The 27277-nt window shown below is 38.6% G+C and overlaps 1 protein-coding gene across 9 annotated transcripts; it reads left to right on the plus strand.

Moving 5' to 3' along the window:
• Nucleotides 1–1163: 1163 nt before the first annotated feature.
• Nucleotides 1164–27239, plus strand: nab (NGFI-A-binding protein homolog). Of its 9 annotated transcripts, none has more exons than XM_089076114.1 (13): nt 1961–2100; nt 20013–20062; nt 20183–20660; nt 21452–21553; nt 21855–21992; nt 22144–22496; nt 22791–23015; nt 23264–23514; nt 24035–24137; nt 25488–25558; nt 26172–26283; nt 26383–26546; nt 26621–26736. In XM_089076114.1, exons 3-13 carry the CDS (start codon nt 20258–20260, stop codon nt 26700–26702), a joined length of 2004 nt encoding a protein of 667 aa, XP_088932240.1. In that variant the 5' UTR covers nt 1961–2100; nt 20013–20062; nt 20183–20257; the 3' UTR covers nt 26703–26736. The 9 variants fall into 9 exon arrangements, 8 of the variants coding, with proteins under 8 accessions (XP_088932244.1, XP_088932245.1, XP_088932240.1 ...); XM_089076115.1 differs by having other exon boundaries at nt 20013–20057; nt 20184–20660; XM_089076116.1 differs by having other exon boundaries at nt 20013–20660; nt 26703–27239.
• Nucleotides 27240–27277: the final 38 nt, after the last annotated feature.

Here is a 27277-nt window from a genome sequence, read left to right on the forward strand (position 1 = left end):
TCTGTTTGCTGTTATTGTTTGTCTCTTGTCTATTGTCTCGATCATTAAACGTTTCGAGTTATGTTTTTCAACACGCGAGGAATTCGATGTTACGAACACTTGAAAATAACGATCATGAAATGTCTAGTTTCGAACAATACGAAAAGAAATTATTACAAGAGAATATTATAGAAAATGAATCTTTTCTGTTGGACTGATATCGAATACATGCAATATATATCGTATTCGCGTGTATTTAGTGCGATTCTGTGAGAATAGCTTATTTGGCGAAATCCAAATATTGCCGCATGAAAAAATATGACCGCGCGAGTCGTGATGATAAAATCGCCACAATATTTTAAAAATAATGAAAAGTGTTTATAAAATATTCCCGAATGATTTATTAACGGAACATCAATATGTCTCACATTTTTATATACTTTATATAAATTATGACATTTTAATATTTTATACATACTGTTTAAATGAATTCATTAATCTGTAGAATTAATTAAAAATAATACTTGTTTGAGAGAAAATGATCAATAGCATTTTCAATTGTGGCAATTTAAATCGACCTAAAATTATTGATTAAACATATGTGTATTTCACAAATAGCTAAATATAAACTAAATGTCACTCGAGTTTAATGGAAAATGTGTAACAAAAGAAGGTACGTAAAATATTAAATAATTATTAATAAACATAATTTTTACATAATAATAATAATAATAATTTATATAATTATAATAATTTAATAATTTTTATATAATTATAATTTGACATGTCTTTATTAAATATTAAAACATTTAACTATTTGAATTAAATTAAATTAATTAGTTATAATTAATTAATTAATATTAAATAAATTAAAATTAAATTTTAGCAATCTAAAATAGATTAGATTATTAATTCGCTTTCGAAGCGATCAAATCTTCTCTTGCATTATGATTTCTCAATTCTATTAAAAAAAAAAAAAAAAAAAAAAAAAAGAAAGAACGGAGTCATGTAAAGAAACTTTATATTTTTAATCTGTATTCTACATGTAGTGACGGCAGGGATAACTAGGAATTAACGAGAGTTACGGGTTAAGTATCCTCGATCTCTTAACCACTTCGACGAAGATTCCGGGAACCGTCGCGCGCCGTCGGGCGCGCTTCCACGGGAGAGAAACGGAGGAACGAGAGGGGAAGCGTCGGTGTCGCGCGGCGTCGCGGTGGTGGGGGAACGCGAAAGGAACGGCCGCGTATTCGCCGCGCGACGCGCAATGTGCACCGCGCCATCGTTCGAAACGCGTCGGTGTCGCTCTCGCGCGCACGGGGTGACGATATCGTCTACACTCGATCGCCTTTCGCTGTGCAATCGCGGACGAGAAACCGGCACTCTTTCTCCCTCTCCTTCCTTTCGGACCAAACCGCATAAATCGCTCTCTCTTTTTCTCTCTCTTTCGGGCCTCCTTGTCGCGAGGTCATGAACCGCGCGATTCGTATCGCGGCGCGATAACGCGATCGCGTGGGGGTGGAAAAAACACGAGGGATCCTCGAGAGCCGTCGTCGCCGTCGTCGTCGTCGCCGCGCGTGAAACATCCGTCTCGTTCGTCGTAACGTTCCACTTTCCTCGGGGCGAACGCAAGCGCGGCAATCGAATGCGTCTCGTTGGATGCTGTCGGCAGTGCGCGTGGTCGACCTGGAAGCCCGTGCTCGTCGGGATACTGTGAGCGGGTGTTGCTGCTGCTGCTGCTGCTGCTGTTGCTGTTGCTACTGTTGTTGCTGCTACCCCAGGTAGCACTGGTGGCCGCGATGGACGCGCGCGTGGTCGTCGGTGCGCCGGCCGCGGAAGAGACGCCGGTGGCGGCGGCGACGCGAGGCGTCGCGACGCCCTCGCCGGTCCCTTCGGCGCCGAACACCGTCGTAACCCTCACCGGTAACAGCGGGGGTGGCGGTGGCGGTGGCGGCGGCAGCAGTGGCGGTTCTAACGCCGTCGCGACCCTCTCGTCCGCACCCTGCGTCCCGCAGAATCCAGTCGTCGTCGTCGCGAGCCCCTCCAGCAATCATCAACAACCGACCGGCGTGCCAGTCACCGCTGTTCCCAGGATACTCAGCAGGAACGTCAACGGCACGTGTAAGTTGTTTGAAAATATAATGACTTATGTATTGTACTTTTTTTTCCGATATATATATGAGTCATTTATTCGGAACTAATAAAGCGATTGCTAAACGCTCGGCGATTAACGCAGAGATTTATATTTTAATCGCATCCTCAAATCTCGCTCCCTCCAATTTTAATGTGAAAAATTACAATTTCAGAAAAAAATTTCACTATAAAAAAAACTTGATAATTTTTTTAGTCTTATCTTTTCATAGGAAAAAAGTTAATTTTAAATTAAGACAAATTATTATATAATATTATAATATTATATTATTATATTCTTATATATATTATTAATATTATATTATTATATTATTATATAATATTCTTATATTTTAAGCAAGAACATTATAATCTTAAAAATTTTACTTCCGATTTGATTGAGTTTGTATCGATGCAAATATTACTTTTGTTTAACAACAAAAGATTAAAAATCTTCTATGAAGATTATAATATTCTTGCTGGTATCTAGAGCTTGATTTAAGATATTTTTGTATCGATAGATATAATATATTCTTATTTGCGTAAATAAATTACAAATAATCGAGGAAAGGATTGAAATGTGAGATATCTTTAAATTTATGATCTTTAACAATAAAAATGGTTTAATTTTATAAGTTATCACGATTATTATGAATCCTTTGTGTATAAAGGCAGATTGTATAAATAAGTATAAGTTCAAAAACTTATCTCTTTCTGTAAAGTCAGAAACATGCGCACTTCGATATCTCTCACATTTCTATTCCATCTTCTATCTATGTTTTCTTCTCTGGGAATTAATAAGTGCCTATTGTCCCGTTACCGCATTAGTTCCGGTTGAAATAAAAACGCTGTTAATCTTTCGGCTAATGATATAACCGTCGAAAATCGATTCAAGAGTAAAATCCGCTCATTAAAGCCCTCGTAAACGCGAACGACTAATAAGCGTGCGGTTTTACATGCGTAGGTTAAAACGCGGTAAGAAGTGCGCTATCGTCAATTTTTTGCGTTTTCCGGATACAAAGAGCAGTGCTCCTTCAAGTATCTATCGGTATTTTGCCAAGCCGATAAAGGAGAGCCGGTTATCCTGCATTCTACAATCAGCTGATCCATTGACGAAATGGTGCCCTGCTTAATAGATAGTTTTTATGGAAATGAAAAATACGGAGGGCGTAGGTTTATTATGGACTTACTCTCCATTTATGATATAAATCGCAGTGTCCGATCGATTTCATGCAAACTGATAGGTATGAAATCGCTCGTTAATTATATAGTTCATACGCTGTAATCATGCACCGCAGATGTAAACCTTATTCTTAACAACAGCTTTTCTTGGTAGTTTGATTTAGACGATTTCTTAATTTACATCGAGGCTCAAGATAGAAATGTACCGTATTGTTATTTATAATTTTTTATTTCGTGCATTTTAATGTAAATATGTGCCTTAAATGTATTTTATATATTGCAACTTCTACTCATTGAATTATCTTCTGTGTTAGATAACACATAAAGTTATAAGTGAGATATTATCTCAATTTCCGACATGAATAATAGATTTCTTAAAGAGCACTTTGTTAATTGTAGTGGTATAATAAATTCATGCTTTATTTTATTTATTAGTAAAATTTATATATATATATATATATATATATATATATATATATATATTAGAACAAACAGAAGACATTATTAAATCAAAAGACAAAGAGAGAAAGAGAATATAAATAATTTTTAATTAATGATCCGATCAATACACAAGTGATTCATGATCGACTTGTTCTAATTCTCATATTTATTGCGCGCGCGCACATGTGTGTGTGTGTGTGTGTGTGTGTGTGTGTGTGTGTGTGTGTGTGTTTGTTTGTAAATTATTAAATATTTATTGAATATTTCATAATCGTAATTATTATTTTCATTACTTATTATACTTATTATACTTATTATACTTATTATTGATAACTATAACATAGTTAACATAGTTAACATAGTTATTGATAACTATTCACTAATTTCATTATTTTTTATTATTCTACTCAATTAGCTTTGTAATATTCTACTTATTAAGAATTAATTTATCTTTTGTCCTATCTTAGTGTCGGTCCACAATAAGTATTTAATCTTTAAGTCGTAAGAAATTGACCAATCATAGTCGATTATTCTTTTCATATTTGATTATAATTGATCAATTTCTTACTTCTTAAAGCTTAAATCACCTATTGTGGACCGACACTTATGCCCTTTTTTTCCTTTTTTTAATTCCTTAAGTTTTTTCTTGAAGAAAATTAAAACAAAAATTTTAAATTTAAGTTAGCTTTTGTGACGTAGTTTTTATGTATAGAAATTTGGTATATGAATTTGAAAATTTAAAAGGAAATACAAACAATTCGGCAATATTGCGGTCCACAAAGTACGAACTCGATGCAGAAAGCATTTACTGTTTCATGTATCGAGAAAAGCCAGGAAGCTACTAGATTTTGACGTGACGGATTCTCGCCAGAGGCCAGTTTATTTTCTCATTTCTTGCAGATCGATCCACTATCACACTCGTATATCCGCGAGCTCATTTCTAAACCGCGCGCGCGACTCGCATCTCGATAGCGAACGCTGGCTCTCTCGCAGCGGCGAGTTTACGCAAGAAACGTAATCGCCAGCAGTTACCTCCCGGCGAAACGAAGAAGTTTCGACCGAGGAGCTACTGTGGGCCATCTCGCTTTTGTGGGTGCATGGTGTGTGTGTGTGTGTGTGTGTGTGTGTGTGTGTGTGTGTGTGTGTGTGTGTGTGTGTGTGTGTGTGTGTGTGTGTGTGTGTGTGTGTGTGTGTGTGTGTGTGTGTGTGTGTGTGTGTGTGTGTGTGTGTGTGTGTGTGTGTGTGTGTGTGTGTGTGTGTGTGTGTGTGTGTGTGTGTGTGTGTGTGTGTAAACGTGTACGGATGCGCGCGCGCACTCGCCTCTCCTTCTTTCGTCGAGAAACTGGATGAGTCACGCCGGGAATAAAAAGCTCGCAGCTCGCGTTAGAAAAACGGGATTTTTCTTCCTCTATCTCGACGAAACTGCGGCCGAGCTCTCATCTTCGTCTACTTCGGGCGTTTTACTTCGCCCAACTCGGTGCATCGCGGCAAAAAGCGGCCGACTGAGTTCGATATGTCGCTTGTTTCGAAAATTCGGCCACGCAAGCTTCTTGCCGTCGCTATTTGCCCTCTTTCGCAATTTTCTCGATTTCCGCCTCCGCCTGCCAGGGGCTGCTTCTTTTCGGAGAAGCAGGATGCGATTCGGCAGAGAAATCATCTCCCTTCGATAAAGCACAATTATGTCGCTTTGCGTAACACCATTAAAACCAATGCGGTGTAATTTCACGGAAGCTATGATTAGAAGTAGTATATTACAGTGTATAACATCCCTGTGGACGCTTTTTGCGGGAAATGTTTACCGTTTCTACTAGCAACAATAACGTGACAAAGCGGGAGCAAGCGAAGCAAATAATTAGTAAACAGCAAAAACATATTCATTAAAAACACAATATTTTTATCTCGTATATTTCAACGTGGCACAACATCTTATTTACGGGACGTACTTTTATCGATGTCATTATTGATATCGATCGATCATTAATTCGAATTGATATCGGAAGTATCCCGAAGTATTTCGAGAACGATGGTACCTTTGGCGATACTTGACGGATTCTTCTCGCTTACTGTTTTTCTCGTGTGGATACGTTTGATATTTCGACGGCGTTTCCGCGTATCGTAAGACACCCCCTCTCGTCTCCGGCTTTTTTCTGGATATCGTTGATGCCTCGCGCGTTTCCAATATATCGCTAAAACATTCTCAGTGCGTTGCAGCTCGCTTTGTCCACCCGTGCGATGCGGTATGACTCATGGAGCCCGCAAGAAACGGCGCGCCGCACAAAACCACGGCGTTTCTTCCGCCGGCCTGGCCGGCATGCAACTATTGCACGCTGCGTTTTTGCCGATTTCTTACGACCGGCCAATCCGGCGCGGCATAGTGCGGCACGGCGCGGCACGGCGCGGCACGGCGCGGCACGGCGCGGCACGGCGCGGCATGGTGCAGTCGTGTAAGCGTTGACCACCACGACGGTGACGATGTGCGCGGCAAAAAGCACGCGGTTTTGTTCGCGATGTTTCTGCGAAAAGCGAAATTGCGACAGAAAGAGTCGCTCGTTGCGAGAGGATTCTTCTCATGTTCCATATTTCTCTCTCTCTCTCTCTCTCTCTCTCTCTCTCTCTCTCTCGCTTACATCCTTTTCAAGATTATTAATTATTGTAATTTAACTTTTATTATACTTCACTTTTTTACCTTTTGCAGTGTGGTGAACGTTAAATTGATTAAATTAAATTATTCGAAAATTTTTGGAAATTTGGATCGTTCTTATTTCTCTTTAAATGAAAAGGCATTTCGAGTACGAGCGAGATTAGACAGACCAAAGTTACCGTACACGCGCGTTATTACTACATGACTGTTTGATAGGCGACATTATACATTTTACACCGGATAAAAAGAGGCTCTCTTTATCTCCCTTCGTCTTCCCTTTCTCTCTCCATTGATGACGGCGCTGGCGCTGATGCACGGCGAAAAAGCTCTCGCTTTTTTGCGGCAAGTTTGCCGTGTGCTCGTGCCCTCGCTTAAGAAAACTTGGCGAGCGTAGCTTTTTTGCGTCGGACGCGAGAGAGCTCAGCCAGTCTCGCATGTTCACTCTCTCGCATTCCCTCCCTCTTTCTCTCCCGCGTTACATATTACAACGTCGGAAAATTTGCGCCGCTGATGCACGCGGATTCCTATTATAAAAAGGGAAAGAAGAACAAAGTCAAACGCGGTGCGGTTAATCGCATCAAGAACTTGTTCGCATATTCTTAATTACGTTGTTATCATTCGCGCATCGAAATATTTTATTGCTGATTACTCGCGGGAACCAGCATATTTTTCAATTAATAATCTTCCCAAAATTATTATTATGTAATTACGTTTTACGGGAATTACAATAGAAAATTCATTTATTATCTTTCAAAATAATAGATTCTGAAGATCATAGAAAATTATTATCGGATTTTTCGAATTATTATGCGGATTGTTTTAAAGAAGCTTTGTTGTTTCAAATTTTTTCAAAATATCATATGTATAGTTGATATAAAACATCATATAAATATAAAACTTAAAAATTTCCCATATTATCTCATAAAGTTTGAATCGAATCGGAGCGTATTTATTAGCGTATTTATTTATTATCGGAGCGTATTTTTATTTTGTGTCGTAAATTCATGTACATGGCGCATATTTGAAAATTTATACAAATGTCAGGTAATTAAAGATCCACAGAAAATTATCAGAATTTTATCAGAAAATTATCAGAAAATTATCAAAATTCAATTATCAGAATTTTTCTACGTAATATCTGTACATATTACGAAACTCTTTGCGTAAAACGATAATTCGCTCTGAAAATGCAGCTCGGTGTTTTATCTACGCGGATAGTTCGAAAGTCTCCACCGACCACGCATAGCCGACGTCGAGCCACGTTGGGTATTATTGGCGCTCATTATGGACGTTCGCTCGGTGGTCATTAATATTTTCACCTTATCGTTTGCCATTTTACAGTCAGTTTTGTCCACGGGGCAATAACTGTCTCGACCTAATGGCATCCGCGTAACGCGCACTGACGATTTTGTAATCGTTTCACGGTTACGTCTCTCTCGACTCTCATCGCTTACTTGATGAGTAAGGGTATGGCTATCTAAAAAAGAAGCATCAATGTTTTGTATTTATAAACTATAAATCAACTATATATGTGATTCTAGAAAAATTTGAAATAAGGCAGCTATCTTTGAGACAATCCGCATTGGTAAAATACCGAACTATCTATTAACGTTTTCAGAACGAATTATTATTTTATACTTTGTCAAAAAATTTTCGTAATATATACAGATGTCACGTAGGAAAAGTCTGATAATAATTTTCTATGAATCTTTAATTATCTGATTCTTAATGAAATATAAAAAAAAATTGAAAGAAAACAGAAATTGTACAAAAATTCTACTTTAAGCTACTAGCACATTTATTGTCATCAAAAAGATTATTCTTTTTTATATTGCAAAATGCATTTAATTTTTTATTCTACTTTTACTTTTTTATTCTACTTTTACTTACTTTTTTCTCTGAAATTGAGCGTATTATACGTAAGAGGAAAAAGATCGCAAGAAGATTTTATTGCGCTACTTCAAGCGTGCAACGAATGTACTCATTACTTCCGATATTAGCATTCCAAGACTCTTTGGTCCTAACGGCACGGTACGACGCGAGACTGGTGTGACATGATAATAGCGCGTTCTTCGTTTTACGCAATCCTCAGGAGGGAAAGGGGGAAGAACGCAGCTGCTTATCCCGGACTTTCCTTCCGATCAAATCGCCCTGGGTTTTGTGTGCGTTCACGCCCGGTGGACGACCGCAGCTCGCGATCCGGAATCAAAAAGAGTTCCTCGGTAGAACCTAATCTGAATACGATCGCCGTGTTCGGGTACGATCGGTGGGTGGCTGCACTCGAATAAATGCCTAATTCGAGCGACGAATATGAATGGGTACGCGTTCGTACAAAGACGAGAACGGTACGCCTCCGTTTGTACATCTTGTCGCTGACCGACCGTTGCGAGAAAGAGGCTACCGCGAGGTTTCCTCACCCTTTCGAATAACGAGAAAGCTTCATCTGCCAGGCGAATACTGTCGGAACTCACACTATTCTCACTCGAACTATTATTTCTGAGTGATCGCGTTAAAAAATCCTTGTCTTGCTTTTTATCTTTTTCATCTGCTATATCTGTTAACTGGAATTTAAAACTATCTTAATTGATAAATTTTCTATTTTCGTTGGATCATATCGAACGATCCAATTTCTGTCTTATTTAAAAAAACATTTTTCAAAATTAGGACAACTGAGAATCTGTGCGATAAGAAGTGTGCAAATGTTATTATTTAAGTTCATTCCGGCTGGAATAACGAAATAAACTCATAGTTTATGACTTAAATCAAAGTCTATATTCACCAGATTCATGGAACATTACATTATGCGTTACGTCTCTTTTTTTTTATTAATCTCCTATAAATATGATTCTAGACAGTCGCGTCTTAGTATCGTAGAAAATTAAATAGCGAATCTTGTTTATAGTAAATGCGAATAAAACATCGATCGAATGAGTTAATGATGAAAATAGAATGTCATAAAGCGATAAAGTTATCGGAGATAAATTTTCACTTTTAGTAAAAATTGTTTCTTGGTTTTAGAGAAAATAATACATTTCTTATATTTATAATTTGCAAACTTTTTATGTAGGGTTTACTTTTAAAATCGACCTACTTACTGAAGTTATCGTCAAGTTATCAAGAGTAATAAAATAATGCATGTAAGAAAATGTAAGAAAAAAGTTGGGGGAAAATAAAAACTAGGTCTGTGTTAAAAATCACTTAACAAAAGCATTCAATTAATCATCTCAAAATTCGATGGACGAGCATAAGCGTTCGCAGTCATCCCGTGTATTCTAATGACAGGTGACGATCATCCCTTATTCTCATCACCGTCTTACTGGTCTCGTTACTTTTTTTCGTTTCTTGGATCCGCCGTTCCCACAGGAGAAGGCATCGTGGCGCGCGAATAAATTAAAAGGCTTGCAGGCCTCGGTGGCACACACACACACACACACACACACACCCCATCGGCGGACAAAGGGCGACGGGTCTTCCCGTTTGTCTGCATTTTTTTGTTCTAAGCGATAATCCGACAGGGCGATGCTCGGATGCGCCCGCGCCTGTCCGTATCTGTTTTCGGGGTCCACCCGAGCCCTCCGATGACCCCGCGGGCTCACACTCTCTTTCTCTCTTCATCTCGCCCTCCTCATGTGACACATATGCATATCATCGCCCCTTGGTGCGAGATAGCGAGTGAACGCGAAAGGGGAAAAAAAAAGGAAAACCGGCTGTGGAAGAAGGGAGGAAAAAAAAGATGGGAGACCTCGGGAGGAATTCCGGCGCGCTGGCTGCGCCTCCTCTTCGCTCCGTTCCCGGCGAGTTTTTGCCCCCGTGGAGGACGTTCTTTCGACTTTTTTGCCGCCATGGGGGCCCCCGCGACGACGACGACGGCGGCGACGACTACGACGGGGGCAACTTTTTCTCCGTTCTATCCTCGGGGCCGTTCGATCTGCATGAGTCACACGCGAAGACATTACGTTCGCTCGTCGGGATGAAGGACGATATCTTTCTAGAGTATCCCACGATCAGTCACTTCCTCCAGGTGACGTTATTACTGCGCTGTATGTATATCAGCGAGGGACACGCTCGTGCCGTTCGCGCGAAACTGTACGAATATTTGTAAATCTTTTCGAAATTATATTTTCATTCGCGCGAAATTATACGAATATTTGTAAATCTTTTAGAAATTATATTTTCATTATCGGAGAAGATGTCTTGTTCGATTTATGATTTATATTAATTTATTAATTTACTGACTGTCCGAATTAAATAACATGTATTTTTTTCTATGATTTTTATTTTATTTCATATTCGAATCCTCGATATACAATATCTCTTAGCGTTTTAAATTTGATCGATTCCAAGGAAACCTGCGTCAACGATGATGAATGAAGTCTGTATCGCCTAGTTGACTACAGGTGTAGATACAGATTAACGATTGACAATGGACATGTCGATTAGTTCCCGCAGGTGATGAGCGTCCACTAAAAAAAGAACCCTTCAGTTCCGCGGCTAACCCTTTCGCTTCTACAGCCAAAAAAGGGGGTCTTCCGTAAAAGAAAAAAAAATCATTTATTCAAAAGAGACCTGTGGGAAACCAGTTTTTTACATTCTCTCAATAACATTTTCGTCTAAACAAAAGCTCGTCATTGCTTAGAAAACTGCAGGACGAAATAATTCGAAAAGGATAAAACAATATACTGTTTCTCTTCAGTAGATTATCGCTTACATAAAAGATCTTATTTCTCGACACAATAGCAATAACGATATTATTTTAAGCATTTAAAATTAATCTTTTTTTATAAACGCAAAAAGATATAATAAAGTTTAATCGGATTTATATTGTTAAGAAAATACAAACAATGAAATAAACAAGATAATAAGAATCCATTAAGAGACATTTATAGATAATTATTTCTCTAAGATCTTTTTATAAAAACTAGAATGTTAATAAAATTAAATCAACAATAGTTTATTCGATTATAAAGTCATATCAATAAAGAACAATAGAAAGGTAGTTAAGTATATATTTTAAAATACGCAGTATACAGATTTCGCGACATGATCGTAAATTTATCGATTCGCTCTCTTAAATGTCGGGAGAAATCTAGTTTATGTTATTAGACCACGCGATGATAGTGAGAAGCAAAAAATCTCGACGTTAAACAACTATTGCTGAGATATATAAAAATTCGCCGCATTCGCATTATAATGAATTAGTCCTATAACTTTTTGCAGAATGCGGTATTCGACCTCCAAATTCCTCTAGTCTTTTATCTTGTGTATTATCATCCATTGATCGCTTTACGTGTTTACATGTGCCAGAGCCGACAAAAACCAAGTATTATGTATAATGGGGACTATAAATTTGTAGCGTTTTAATGACTTAGATTGACTTAGATTGAACGATATAGATAAAGCTATATCGCTATATGAAAAAAACTGGAATACGGAATAATTTAAACAAAAGAAGAAAGAAAACTTAAGACCTTAAAACATTTGTATCATAAAAAATGCAGATATTCTAAACTCTTTTGGCAATCTTTTTATATAGCATCTTTAATTATGTATTAACACACATTTTTCATGAGATTTTATAAATATTTTAACTTATTTAGGATATATTTTAAACACGTTTAATGTAATAATTTTTATTTCTGATAATTGTTTCTTTTTAAATTTTAGCATCTTGCAGAACAGTTAATTTATAATAATTGCATTGATTTAATTCTTTAATTCACTGATTTTAATTAGTTGCATTAATTTTCACGAATGTCATGATGTCATATTTATTTCTTCTATTATCTATTATCTATCACAATCGGAATCTATTTTTGTTTTTCTAATTTTATTAATATTAGTAATTTTAAGACAGAAATTCAATGTTTACATTAATTTTAAATTATCTTAATATAGAAGTTAATAATTAAGTATAATAGTATTTTTAAAATGGCGCGAATTCTACCTCTGTAATGATTCGAGCGGTCGCTCAACGGCAATCGCAGAACTGTGACATGAGGTAGGGCTTAACCCCTCATCGAGGGGTTGGGACATGGGTTGCACCCTTGGGACTTAAGATCATTCACTCAACCAATACCGACGATTTTAAATGACCTTCATTGAAGGCCCGTTTGATACTCTTAAGATAGCGATCTTGCAAAACAGAATAATGAATCTCATTCGTAACTAATAGTCGTTTATCTTTTCTCAGTTTATTCATATTTTAATAAGTTTTTATTTCTCAGTTTTTCAAAAAGCGTATTTTTCATCCTGAATCTTTCTATACATCTCTTTCAAAAAAGTTCTCTTCTTAGATTCTCTCTTGCTTTTCAGAAGATATATGTAACGTTTATATAAGATAACTTTTAATATATTTTTCTACAATTAATATTAAATTAATATTAATATTAATATTAATTTTAATTTTTCAACTTTAAAAGTATTTTCTTAATTTTATTGATCGTTAATCTGGACTTTTAATGTATTTATGTTTTCTTTATCATTATATATTTGTATAATGTATATTATAATATTATTTTTCCGTATTTTCCCGCTGATCGAGCGAAAAGAAGCACTTTTTCTCAAACACTCCTTCGAAGGGTGAGTCGATCGCCCTGAGGGGATTTTTGGCGCGGCTTGAGGAAGCGATGAGGAAGCCAAGAAAGAGAAAAAGAAAGAAGATTAGAGATCGAACAAAGATATATAGTACGAGAAACACAAGGACTAGAGAAAGTATGAGAGGAAAAGAGGGAGCGAGATTAGGGGGCAAGGAACGACAGGCGCGCACGAGCGGTGGTGCAAAGTGGCACAAAGTATAAAAAGGAGAGTTAGGCGTGTTAGGGGGCTGCGCTGTGCTGTGCTGTGGCGAAGCGGGGTAGAAGGACACGAAGGATAAGGAGAACAAGGCCGAGGAACGGAGCCATGGAGAAGCGCGGAGGATACGAAAAGGGGAAGAGGGAAAGATTCGAACGGCGGAGTCAGTCCATCTGCCCGATGTTTTGTCCGAGGAGGAGAGCAGGAGGGTCGGAGGGGTAGCGCGCGGCGGGGCGACAAAAACTCACCTAACCCTTCCTTGATTACAATGCCGGCAAAAAGCGAAATACTAACCGCCGTCGCGCCGCGCCGCGCCACATCGCGCTGAGCAGAGGAGATCAGAGCAAAGAAGAGGCAGAGAGAGAGAGAGAGAGAGAGAAGAGAGGAGGGAGAAGAGGAAGAGAGTGCGCGCTCCTAAGAAACTAGACTCGTTTTTGCGCGACCAGAGGCAACGGAGGAGAGCGTCCGTTCTCCGTGAAGTATCGGACAAAGAACGTGCACCACACACTAACTCCCCTCTCCCTCGTCCTCCGTCTCTTGCCACTCCGACGAACCTTCTTGGTTCCATCGTCCGTGTTCCGGGCACCCGTAACCCGCCCCCGTTTCTACGTTCTCTTCTCTAGTTTGACCTTTCACTCTCCTTCTTCCACTCTTTATTCTCTCTCTCTCTCTCTCTCTCTCTCCCCCCCTCTCTCTCTCTCTCTTTCGCTCATCTTTCCTTCTTTCCTCTTTTCCGCCCCATTATTTTCCTTCTCCTTGTTCATGGATCCGACTCCACCTCTATGTTTCACGATGTACCCGCTTTTCGTAGCTCGCCGTGAGATAGATCGAACACTTGGTGAGCACTTAGAGTAAATTTTTTAATTTGACGTTTTTTAAAAATGAAATTTAATATATAATAGTTAATTTTATATTATAGTTAATTTTATATTATATATAATACATATCTATATATCATATTGCTCGCTATTTATATTATTTTCTATTCGCTATATTTTTAATCATTATTTTATTCAACAAAGATTCCATCCTAGCCATTTAATCGAAAAGAAGAACATTAATTTTTTCACAAATGTGATCTATATTTTTTGTTGCATTAGTACGTACGTTTTATATTTTCGATAAACTTCTCTTCTGAAACGTTGGAATATTAATACTCAAGCCGATCACACAGAAACTATTTGAATTGACAATCTGAATAAAATCTTTCAAAATGCAAAAGATGCATCAAGATATCATTAATATCAATTTTTATATGAATAACGGATTGTTTTTTCTCGATAAATATAGCTTTATTTCTTATACGTTATTCGTAAATTTACCCGATTCTAATGCGAGCTGGATCGATGGTCGATTTTGCCGTGAAACGGCGCCATTCTACCCTGGGACAAAGTAATTTTGCGCGGTCATCGACGGCGCCGCGAGATTTCCTGACCTTTGGCGCGACGAGATCGTTGAGGCGGTTTCCGCGAATTCCCCGAGTTCCGAATCGAAATGCGAAACGTTACGGGTTGAAATTTTTGCAAAGACGTTCGCCAACATTTGTCGCTGTTACGAGCAAAATCTTTACGGTTTAGAAGAGACGATTTCATCGAATTTTCTAATCACATTTAGCAACTTTCTTACGTTATAGTGAACTTTAATACGGATTTTATTAGAACTTTATTTGCTATGGAATCAATGTTGTATAAATTAAATATATATTGCAACCGGAAAATTTTTGAATTTGTCGTTTTTGCAATTTTGGGATTGGAAAAATCTTAAATTATTATTTATATTGCAATTTACATCATCGCTAAATATTGCCGAATGTAAGTAGTCTCTCATCTCATCTTTCAGGTGTCTGCATTAATTGAAATTAATCCCGTGGGTAGATCATTAGCTCTCTTAACTTTGTGCAAAATGACATGATTATCTTGCGTCTTTTGTACTGTCTACCACGAACATTGTGTCTTCTTGTCGGCGGAAAATGTAATAAAAATGTAATCGCGCATTTATGACGAAATCGACACGGTCTAGCGACGTTCTACTTTTTTCTCTCTTTCTCCAATTGTTGACATCTATCGCGACCTTAATATAGCGATATTCATTATCCGTGAAACAAGAAAACCGATAAAAATCATTAAAATTTCGACGATTTCAATCTCCAAGTTAACTTTTATCATAAATGAAGAGGAAAAGATTCGACCATTACGTTTCTATCATTGCGGATGATCTGACGATAAAACGTTTCCGTTATTTAATAGCGTTTCCAATTTCAATAGATTTTAACTGTACTAGCAGCGATTAATGACGTCACATACACATTTTGGATTATTAGATTGCAATCAAAGTATTTTTACTTTTATTTTTATATTATTATCATTGAATAAAAATAAAAATTCAATAGGGGCAATTGATTTTGGTTCGCTTTATATATTTTTTGATTTCTATTCTGTAACCAAAATTTAATGTAATTTCAAACACATTTTCAATTTCGGACACCTTCATATGACGTATTTACATTTAATTGATCTCAGGAAATTATCCCAATCTCAGATTAATCTTTCGATACTAAAAAACAGCTCGAGCTTTCTATTTGAATTCTTCTGTTTTATTTTATTCCAAAGTTTTCTATTTCTCTAACTTCCACTTCGTACAGTTGGCAGTTGGAACATGTCGACTGTGCACAGTTCGATTGCATCTTGAGTCTTTTGTTTGCGATCTAATCTCGATTTGCGACAATCGTCCGTGTTGCCATTTGGTTCCCGTAGCGACAATTCGGTCCTCTTTCGCCGCGGGATATCGTTATGGCGATTTCTTCGGGAATCATCTCCCTCTCGAACAATCACGAATCGAACTCGCGCGAAAAGAGGGTAATCTGCCTGACGACGTTCCCCCAGGATTCCAAGTGCTTTCCCCTCAGTTAAACAGACGATCTTCTCTTCGGAAATTCTAATTCGTTCGGCTCATCGGCGGCACATTGGCGACATTAACGTACACACGTCATCAATCTAATCTTACTCGTATTCTCATTTCTAATTTAAATATTATTAGTAATTGATATCAGTTTTTTCCTCTATTTCTTTTCTGCGCAGTCTATTATTTGCGACTAGTCGTGATTAATCTATCATTTAATCTGTCGGAAATTTAAAACGATAAAAAAAGGATCTTCGCCAAGAAAACTCGGTATTTATTTTTTGCGTAATTTCTCTTGTTTCATAAGAATGAGAGGAAAAAAGTGGGAGGAGAGGAGGGATTTATCGTGGTTGGAAATCGCATCCTCTCATGAAATGGCATGCGTTAATCCACGCGTGATTTCTCATCCTCATTCATTCGCGTTTTTCAGTATCATACGCGTAGGTATATTTAGGGGAGGATACAATTAAAGTGCGATTTTTTTGCGTGCATTCGTCGCATCACGCGGACTATGACGGTTATGCGCATCGGCGCGTCCGCGGAGTTCGGATTCGCTTCTGATTTAGCGCGCCGCCGTTTCTTTTTTGGCGGCCGCGTCTAATCTGGTTCTCCTTCGCGAATCGTGCCGCGCGCCTCGCCGTTTTTCTCCATCCCCGAGGGCGTCGAGAGAGAAGACCGGGTTAATTCTCGGCACAATGATTGTAAAACATATCCGAGGATAGAAAACAATGGTAATCCTCGGAGCTGTCGGCACGACAACACCGGCGCGACACATCCGTTGCTTGGGGGCCTTGCGGGAATTTCATCAGTTTCGGAATCCACGTTTCGATCCCCAGCTTCCCCTTTTTTCCACCGTTTTCATCGACGAAGACGTCTCATGTATCTATTTAATAACGCACGTTATGAGTAAAATTATAAAGGACACCTCACTTGACATTGCGTCGGAAATGATCCATGAATTACGATTCGTTTTAATTGTTTCGAAAATATAATATAAAACTAAGGAATAATCGTGTTAGCAGAGTGTCTTCCACTTGACAAAACCTGACCTGGCAAACTTGGAATTTTTAGAAAATTTTGAAATTGCTTTTTCTAATATTTTGTCTTTGTTGTTATAATCGAGAGTTTACTAAATGAATTGTTAATAATAACAATGGGCCTATCTAAATATCAGAGCATATTGATTTTATGACTGATTTTTGAGCATATTGATTTTATGACGGATTTTATGATAATCCAATATTCAGTATTGAAGACAATCATTTCGTGTTAGATATAATTTTATTTAACGAAAACCGACATTTATTTCAATGATTATAAAAGTTAAATTTTGTACTGATTTATAACTGGCATAACTTTTTATTTGTAGCTTTCGAAAATAAGGTTTAAAAATTTTATTTTAACATATATTTATTTTTTAGAGTTTTTACAAATTCTTTCATAATTTTCCAAATTTAATTTTTGCAATTTGAGTGATTCTTAATTTTATTTTACGATTTATAAACTTTTATAGATGGAAAATTAAAAACTTTATGCAATAAATATATCATATATAATATTGATTTATAAGATACATTTATACAAATCATTTTACTTGGAATTTTAACAAATTGTTTTTAAAATCAGGGAATTCAAAAATTTTTAACTTCGGATTTAAATAGACATTATGATTAATCATTATTGGATATTAGTATATCAATTATTTTTACGTCCGTTCACCGTCAATTGAAAAACCATTGGCTTAACGCGGATGAAGAATGTTGCAACCGACAATTGATGCAGACAACGAATTGATTTTATATAACACAAACGAAATAATAATAATATGAACGAAATTTTATCGAATGACAAACTGACAAAAAATTTATCCGAATGACTGCCCTTTATGGCCGCTTTTTTCTCCCCTCGAAAAGCGCCGGACCGGTCGCTCATCGTAGTTCATAAAGAACACAGGTTTGTGATGACGACGACGAGGACGACGAGGACGACGAAGTCCTGGGTAGCCGCGCGAGCCTTCGGGAGTTCCGTTGCGGTGGGATCAGGTTTTTCTCGCCGTCGCGACGCGTCTCTCCGCCTCCGGGCCGCGTTTGCGTTCCCAGCCAACAAAAACGGGCCACCCCGTGCCAAAAAAGTCGTTATGTAAATGTGCCGCGAGAGCCCGGCCTAGAGCCGCGCCACTGTTCCGATGGTCACACAGATATATATAGGATGAGTCGCGCAACTGGAATGACAACCGATGACGATTTTCAACTCGAAGAGTGATCACGAAAACTTGGGAAAACGCGACCCGATAAATTTGCGCGTAGGTTTCCAAGCGAGCGAAGGTCCGTTGTTTTTCCCTCGATCTCAAATAACTTTAATTAGAATTGATCGACATGAATAGATGAATGAATGGTATAATGATGTTTCTGTGAATGAACTGAATGTTTTTTTGTTTTTTTTTATATTAAGGCTCCTGATTAATCGCCGCGGCCATATTGGAATCGTCATAAATAGGAAATGACACAGTGAAATTTACTGTACGTTATTTGCAAATAAAAAGATATTTGAATAAAACAATATTTAAGATGGTTTTAAGATACTTGTAAAAAGACGAATGAAAATGGACTATTTTTTTCTCCTCCTGACAATCAATAAATAGCTATAAAAGATATGTGAAATGAAGCTCATTTAGGTAAAAAAATACACAGTTAACAGTTGTTGAAAGAAGTGAAAAATATGCTTTTATATATAAAATTTAAAGATAACTTTAATTACCGTTCATTTTTACGAATTTATGTAATAAATATGAGACAAGTCACATCTGCACGATTAAGCGCATAATAACAAAATAACGTACGAAAAAAAATTTCGTTGTCAGCAATTTTCATGCCTAATTAGTTCATCCTTTTATCGTGAAAAGCTGTAATGGAATTTCTGCCATTTACTCCTGTTACCAATCATTTTCACAAGCGATGTCTTAAAGTCTCAAGTATTATTTTCCAAATATCTCTTTATTTGCAAATAATCTCAATAATTTGCAAGAAATCTCATCTGTCTTTTCTCGCTTATGATGTCATGATGTTAATATGATTGGTGACTAGTCAGGAGAGACAATCGATTGTCCGACTGACTCTCAGCTGAAATAGTACGATTGCTCTCATGGGTATTTTGCAACTTATCTCCCGACCAATTTTCGAATTAGGTCGAGATAATATATGTAATAAAAATGCAGGATGAAAAATTATTAATAAATTCAGTTAATGCGGCGTGAAGTTAATGATGAGCGGACGATTGCGCGTGGTTTTATTTTTTAACAAAAGCTCGATCGAAGTGTTGTCGCGCGGATGACAGGCTTGGCTAGATGATCAACAACGTGTATATCACATACACGCGGTATTAATAAAGTCGTGAAAACGAGAATAAGATGTCAGCCACGGCGATATAAATAAATGGCGGGCGGCAATAATAATGGGGGCGAACCGTAAAGCTGGAGTTAATGCAAAAACCGTGAGGGAACTTCGCGTCTTCGTATTTACGGGAATTTCGCAGGTCGCGAATTCGAGAGAATGCAAGATTTATGAAAGCGGAAACTGATACCTGACCCTGCATCGCGCGACGCCCATAATTTATTCAAAAATATAAAAAATTAAATAAATCAAGAATAGTAGTAAAAATTTAATAAGTGATAAATCATGATTAACGATGAAATGATGAATTAAATCTTTTAGAAACTAATCCTGCAGTTATAAGTTCCTTTTTTTGTTTTAATCAGAGTGCATGATTAGCATTCTCTATTTTCCACTTTATAGAGTTGATTGATCAGTTTAACTTCTTGAGGCACCTAATTGCATCTTACTCTCTTCGCACGCTTCAGTTGACGCTTTCCTTCTTCATTTGTTCTTTCATCGCACCGGCCGATCTTGCTGACCCAAGGCACAACGCTTCCACGTAGATCCTTTTTTCGCAGGTCGCGGTTCGCGCTAGAAAAATCTCGCGGAACGAGTTGCCACCCCGCCGTCGCCGTCGCCGTCGCCGTCGCCGTCGCCGTCGCCGTCGCCGTCGCCGTCGCCGTCACCGTCGCCGTCGCCGTCACCGTCGCCGTCGCCGTCACTGTCGCCGTCGCCGTCGCCGTCGCCATCGCCGTCGCCATCCCCATCGCCATCGCCATCGCCGTCGACAACGGAGACTTATTCGCGGGCCCGAGAGGCCGCGATGCACGAGCGTGAGACCGGGACCCGGGCTCGTAATAAGACCCGCCGGCCAGTTTTTTTCTGGCTCCTCTCTCTCTCTCTCTCTCTCTCTCTCTCTTTCTCTCTCTCTCTGTCTTCCGCCCTCCTCTACCTCGGCCTCTACGGCCTCTTTCTTCGGTTTTACCCTGCGCTCTTCTCTCCCTCTACCTCCCTTCTCTCCAACGGCGGCACCGGTATTAATTTATACGCGGTACGTGTGTGCACGCCGCTTTTTCTCGCAGTTCCTCGAAATTTGCAAGAAACTAGTCGGACACTCCTCGGCGTCCTCTCGTCCGAGGAGGCGAACTCGCGCGATCGTGCCGGCACGACGGCGAAGACGACGATGGCGCGAATGCCTGGAAGATCGGGGGTGACCACGGAGAAGGGTAGTAATTGCGATTATTCATAAACTGAGTTAAATCCTTCCATAACTTGTGCAAATATATTCCATAGTATTCATAAGCTTACTAATCTTGTAAAAATATACAGTAAATATACAGTAAATGTGTAATAATAAGAAGAAATGAATATTAGAAATAAATTTTCACAGGAGCGCATTTTATCTTGAAGAATATTAAATAGCGGAGAAATCCGATCTTGTCTGGTTTTCAACTGTCTGCTGAAAAAGTGTTCGAGTGAGCAGCGATTAGTAAATGTCGACGGCCCAGACACGGTGTTTTCTGATAGAATGGTTCTCCCTTTTTATCGCTAATGTATTGTTCTAACTTCTGATTTTATTTCGTGTTATATGACTCGAAGAATGATAACGTCACGTTTTAAATATCTCGGGAGATATGTTCGGTACGTTATCACAAGTAAACCAAATAAGGATCGCATTGTTATCAAATTTAACGCATGTTAAATGCACGTACACATTCCTGCATATTCGTATATTGTCCTTGGGTTCGATCCGACCGCCCACAGAATACCAACGGGATACCCTTATATCCTGTTAGACTGTCTAATTACGGCATAATTGATTGTCGAGATCGTGAACAAGGAGGGTGAGCGAGGAGGAGAGGATGGCGGAGGCCGAGAGTCCGCCGATTATTACCGTCGTCGACAATAAACCAAAAGAAAAGATATCACCGATCGGTCGGGACCGATCCCTCGCCACTAATTGCGCCGCGGTCTCTTTTAATGAATCTCCTTAACGATCGTGGTGTGCGATTTCCAGTGGTGCAGACTTCCGTGCCGCAGAACGAGGCCGAGCTGCAGCTATACAGAGTGATGCAGCGTGCCTCGCTGCTGGGCTACTACGACACGCTCCTCGAGATGGGTAAGTAGACTATTACAAATTATATCTCTTCTATAATATAAATGTCGAGCAAAGCCTTTTTGTTGTAATGACATTTATTTCAAATCGCTTGAAAAGTATGATTTTATATATAATTGATTTGTAGAGATGTAGGTTTTAAAAAATCCTTCAGTTCTTGAATTTCTTTTTCATAACTTAAAAATTATAGGAGAGCATTGATTTGTAATTAAAAACGGAAATGATTTGAAAATTCAGAATCCGCAGTAAAAGCTCAGGATATGATACGATATTCAAGGAATAATTCGCTGATGTCACATTACAGGAGGCGACGACGTGCAACAACTGTGCGACGCGGGCGAGGAGGAGTTCCTGGAGATTATGGCGCTGGTGGGCATGGCGAGCAAGCCGCTTCACGTCAGGAGGCTTCAGAAAGCTCTGCAGGAGTGGCTCACTAATCCCTGTAAAGTATCCACGCTTTATGCGCTTCTCATGCGATTCCAAGTCCCATCGCTCGACTATATGTAACCCCGCGAGATTTTATCGTTGAACGTTCATGTGTGAGATATGTGAGATTTGATGATCACGTGACTTGAAATTCTGCATCCTCGCAGCGTTGTTCCAAACGCCGGTGGTGCCGAACGCAGCCGCCGTCGTCGCCGCCGCAGCGGCCGCCAAGAGTCCCGTCGCCGTCGCCGCCGTGGGTTTCGCGTGTGCGAGTCCGCGGCCGCAGATGCAGAGCCTGCCAACTGGCTTCGCCGCGGCCTCCCAGACTTCCCTGACGCCGGCGTCCTACGTGTCGACGACGCCCCACGTGTCACTGACGCCTCTACCTTGCCGGAGCGCCAGCCCGGTCGTGCCGGTCACCAGTGTGTCCGCATCGGCGTCCTCCACGACTTTCCGCCAGAGTCCGAGTCCGAACACATCTATACCTTACGTGACCACTCACAGCCCCAATGTATTACAGGTAAAGATTCGTCATCGAGAACAGATATAAAAAACTCTGGAACTTAATATAAAAACATTAATAATATTAAATAATATTAAAAAATAATATTAATATTTTTGAGAATTAATTTGATAACCTAAATGCCTAAGAAATTAAATTGTGAATGAGGAATAATTATTTTTCAATCGAGCTTGTGCATCAAGATGCACAAAGATATATTAGAATTAACAAGAATTCTAGTCTTTTTTAACGAACTTTTGTCTGCATCGCTAACTTTTTATTTTGCCGCTCACGTTTGCATCGTGCGTACAGGTAGGAACGTGCGAGTCTTCGTGTGGCAGCGGAACCACGCCGAGTCCGAGCGGTGGTGGCGGCGGCGGCGGCGGTGCACCTGCAAGCCCGACGCAGCCGACGCCGACTCTTCTGCAGTCACAGGTGCAGCGGCTCGCCGAGGCCGCGGAGAGGCTTGTCGCCACCATAAGGCCCCTCGATCCCAAACCCCACAACGTAAAGAAAAAACTCTGCAAGAACCTGGAGGTGACTCGTTAATTTCGGTCGGCAGGCGTGCTCTCGAGCGTGCTCGAAATACGAAGTAGCTTCGCTAGTAGTAGATTTCGCTACGCGGATAAACGGGCTCGCTTTCAATTGCTACATCCATGAATAATTTCATCTCTTAAACGTGATCGCTTAACGAGACTGTTGCGCGGCGAAGCTTTTAATTTTTATTTAATTTAATTTAACGAGATATTTTTTAAAACAGCGAGGACTGCCTTTTGTCGTTATAGGTGGTAATGACGATGTCTGACAGTGATCCACGCAAAATGGACGAGATCCGAAAGTACGCGGCGATTTACGGCAGGTTCGACTGCAAGAGAAAGCCGGAGAAGCCTCTCACATTGCACGAGGTGTCGGTGAACGAAGCGGCGGCGCAGATCTGCAGATTCGTGCCTGCCCTCCTCACCAGGAGGGACGAGCTGTTCCCCCTGGCACGCCGTGTCGTCCGTGATTCCGGTTACCATTACTCCAAGAGTCAATAGTAAGTAAAGTTTATTTTTATCTTGTGAAATCAGGTGAATTTAGGAACTCAAAGTTCAGACTTATTTCGACCCTAATTGTAGGATACACCAAGAAGTCTGTGAAGCAAAATTCAGCTCGAGAAAAATATTAATAGATTCTAAATCTATTTAGCAAATAAATAAATAAATAAATAAATTATTTAACATTCCAATTGAAGTCGCTATCATAAATATATGTATTTTCTTGAATGGGATTCTAACTAAATCAGTGAGTAGGTTAATAGCTTGTTAATAAAGTATTCACGACAAGATTGAGATTTCAAAAATCTATCATTTAATAGCCATTTAAATGAAACGCATTGTTTATTTAAAGTCATTTTTTTTTTTTTTTTTTTTTTTTTACGTTCTTACTGACATTCTGCCGATAAAATGTGTAGCAGGCACTTTGCAAAATCTGTTTTCGACAGATTTGGCTGTCTGGGTATGTGATTCAACCTACAAGCGTTACTTATGTAGCTCTGTCCTCCGTCGTTCTTGCAGCTTGTCGATGACGAGGCCGCGCGAGAACGGGGAGGAGACCGATGGCGAGCGCTCGAAACGCCGGAAGCACGAACTGGAGGGTGAGGGTGAGGACGCGACGCAGGTTAGATCACTCCAGCCACAGAAATAGATCACTCATTGTGCACTCATCGCACCCGCATGGCCGCTAATCACTAACCGTACGCCCGCCGCGTAGACATCACCACGCATTAACCCTGCACTCACTTACAAAAGCGCGAAATAGAACGGACGCGAAAAAAGGTCAAGTATAGTTGCAAAAGCACGCGTGCATGGCTTGCATTTTCTCCACTAAATCGAATTGAAACCGTGAGATCTGTAGATATCTTTCTGAAATCTTACACAGTTTGCAACTTTGCGGCGCTCCCGAGGCACTCTGACGTAACTCTGTGAAGACTTGTTAATATTTATGTTATCTATAAAGCCAAAGTCCATGAGCAAAATAAGTCATTTGGTCGTGTCACTTAGCGTTATTTCAATAAATCAATCAATGAAATATGTGTGTTGATGTTAAAAAGTGCAAAAATTATGAGAGCAAGATTTATATTAACTTTGTTGAAGTTATATCGATAGCAATGTACAAACTTGTTCTGTCAACAAATCATCTCCATGATCACTTGGAAATTTTTTAATCAATCTATCATTTTATATTTTTATAAAAAAAATCCATTCTCATTTCTCTCTCATAACTTAAAAAATTTTTAATTTTTATTATACAAACATTATACAGTTATTAATATTTGAAATAATTTTTAAGACTTCCAATTCTAATGTTTGATGTTTTGGTAATTAAGTCTAAAATTTTAGACTTTACTCTGTTTTAAATGGATCTAAAAAGCTTATTTTAAATTGCATAATTCCACTTATTTATGTTATTTATTTATATCTCCTAAATTTAGTTTGCGAAAAGCTGCTAATTTTTTTAATGACTCACAGCATGCTAATGTTTTAACTTAATTCTCACTAACAAAAATTTGTATGTCACAAGAAAAATAGCTCTGTTCTTTTTTTATCATTTGATTTTTTTGTAATCCTAGAACGCAATTACTTTTGGTAAAATATCAGTTACAGTTTCATTTGTTTATATCGCATGCGTTCCTACTAAAACATCACAATCTGCATGTTAAATAGACGTTTGTAATTTGAACGTGCATGAAACTTTTTGTGAAAAAAATAACATGTGGGAATTCTCTTTATATTACATGTTGCTTGTTAGATATGATGACAAAAATCGATCCGTAGATTCATTCGACACGACTTGTTTGGACTCTACGCTCGGTGCCTGGTATCCCAAGTCGTGTTCATCTGCCCGCTTATCTGAGCATGCCGCTCCTTACGTTCCATCTCTCTGTGCCTCTCTTCCCTTACTTTCCTCCTTTCTTTCATGCACATTCGATTTGCTACTCCTACTGTCTGTAGCAGTTCACCGTTTCAGGAGGAATTGGATCTACGTTGTTCTGGAACGGACATTAACAATTCCATCACGAGGAGACACAGGTCATCGAGGTGATTATCCCTAATCAGCTTCTTACGCAATTCTTTTGTCTTTACATTAAAAATAAGATGGATAAAAAAGATTTATGAATGCAGCTAAATCATGAGTATTATTTTCTTCTAGACGATACGTTACATAAGTTAAAGAAAATTAATTATAAATTAAGAAACATAAATCCAAGCAATTAAATTCATTCAAAAGTAGCTATAATATTAATATTATGTGAAAAATTATAAATAAAATAAATAATAAAGTGCTGAAAAAAATTGTTTATCTTTCTCTGTAACTTATACATGAACATTTTTTTAAAATTTATTAAAAAACAAAATTAATAAAAACGTGATTATTTTTTTGATGATCAAAATAAATTAGATTATTATTATTAGATTTTTTTCATGTTTGTTATTCGATCCATATTTTTCTTACAAAATTTAATTTGGAAAATAAATATCATAGTATTGTTTGCTTATATTGTGGGTTCTGATTTTACTTTTTAATATATTAATAATTAAAAATCATCAGATTGTCTCTTATATTTCATACATGAATTATATAGGTGACATTCGTATTATTATTACATACATAATAAGAGTGCAAACTGTTCAGATATTCGCATTGTTTCAGTCCAGTTTGGAGGAAGAAGAATAATAATGGAATATTCAGCGCTAGCGTGGAGGAAATCAGCGATTCGGATAGCCAATTTTCCTTTTCAAACGAAGAATCTTCGTCTATGCACGTACGTATTGAGAAAACGATCCATCCATGTTGTAAAAGTCCTCTTTTACACGAAGTTAAAAACGAGTGAATGGCAACGTAATATCCGCGTATGTTTCAGGATACAAATGAGGCGGAGGCTGAGAACACTGACAAAGAAGGTGACTTTAATCTAAAGGTGAGCGACGAGCAGGCAATCCGAAGTCCTCGTTGTGTCTTCAATCTTTTATCTCTCGTCATCCTTGCGTTAGAAGAACTGCTTGCAAAAACGATTAAATGCGCCAAGCAAGTTTTTTTTATTCTATCTGTTACGTCCTTTTCTTTTTTTTGTAACTCTTGAATAATGTATGCTTCTTTAGAATAATAGGAAAAACGGCGATAGACGTCGCCGCGGCTATTTCACCATGGCTCGCTAATGGCTCGTACATAAATTATGTGTAGGTGATAGCCTCGCGCGGAGACAACATAATCGCCGTGGCGAATCCCGCGCTAATGGAATGCAGTCATCCCATAAAAGAGGAGCCCGCGGATGAGAAACCCACACTGTGATATTATTATTTAGCGTTTACTGCCGCTATTGACGTCACGGCGACGTGACCAGTGTCCCGCTGGTCATTGTCGTTCATCACTGATCATCATCTGCGCGAACAGCATCCATATACGTTATTGAACACGACAGTATTCGTGGCAGCGGCCGCTGGAATAATAAAACACTTACTCGCTAGGATCTCACATCAGTCGGAGCGACCTGACTCTCGCCCCTGTCCGAACGAGAAATGTTTACAGCGCTTGCCTGTTATCTAGTTCTAGCAAAATACGACAACACGATATTGTATAGCGATTATGAACGTTTCTAGAAGGCGATAGCTAAATAAAAGTAAGCCATTTAAATCAAAAGATCGTTGACTGAATTATGTAGTATTTACGAAATGTATATTATAAAAGCAAATGTAAATATATAAGGGTCTTTTTTTTTTATGCGTCAGTGTGTATAGTTTTATTTAAAAAATTCGAAT

This window comes from Pogonomyrmex barbatus, unplaced genomic scaffold, assembly GCF_055798465.1.
Source record: "Pogonomyrmex barbatus isolate J1 unplaced genomic scaffold, ASM5579846v1 scaffold2, whole genome shotgun sequence".
NCBI lineage: Eukaryota > Metazoa > Arthropoda > Insecta > Hymenoptera > Formicidae > Pogonomyrmex > Pogonomyrmex barbatus.

Excerpts from the sequence above, each read along its gene's own strand:
- nab (XM_089076113.1), top strand. The coding sequence starts at position 20,258 with ATGCACGAGCGTGAGACCGGGACCCGGGCTCGTAATAAGACCCGCCGG. Across the intron at positions 21,554-21,854 it reads CGACACGCTCCTCGAGATGG|GAGGCGACGACGTGCAACAA; the intron begins GTAAGTAGACTA and ends GTCACATTACAG. Across the intron at positions 25,559-26,171 it reads AGGAGACACAGGTCATCGAG|TCCAGTTTGGAGGAAGAAGA; the intron begins GTGATTATCCCT and ends GCATTGTTTCAG.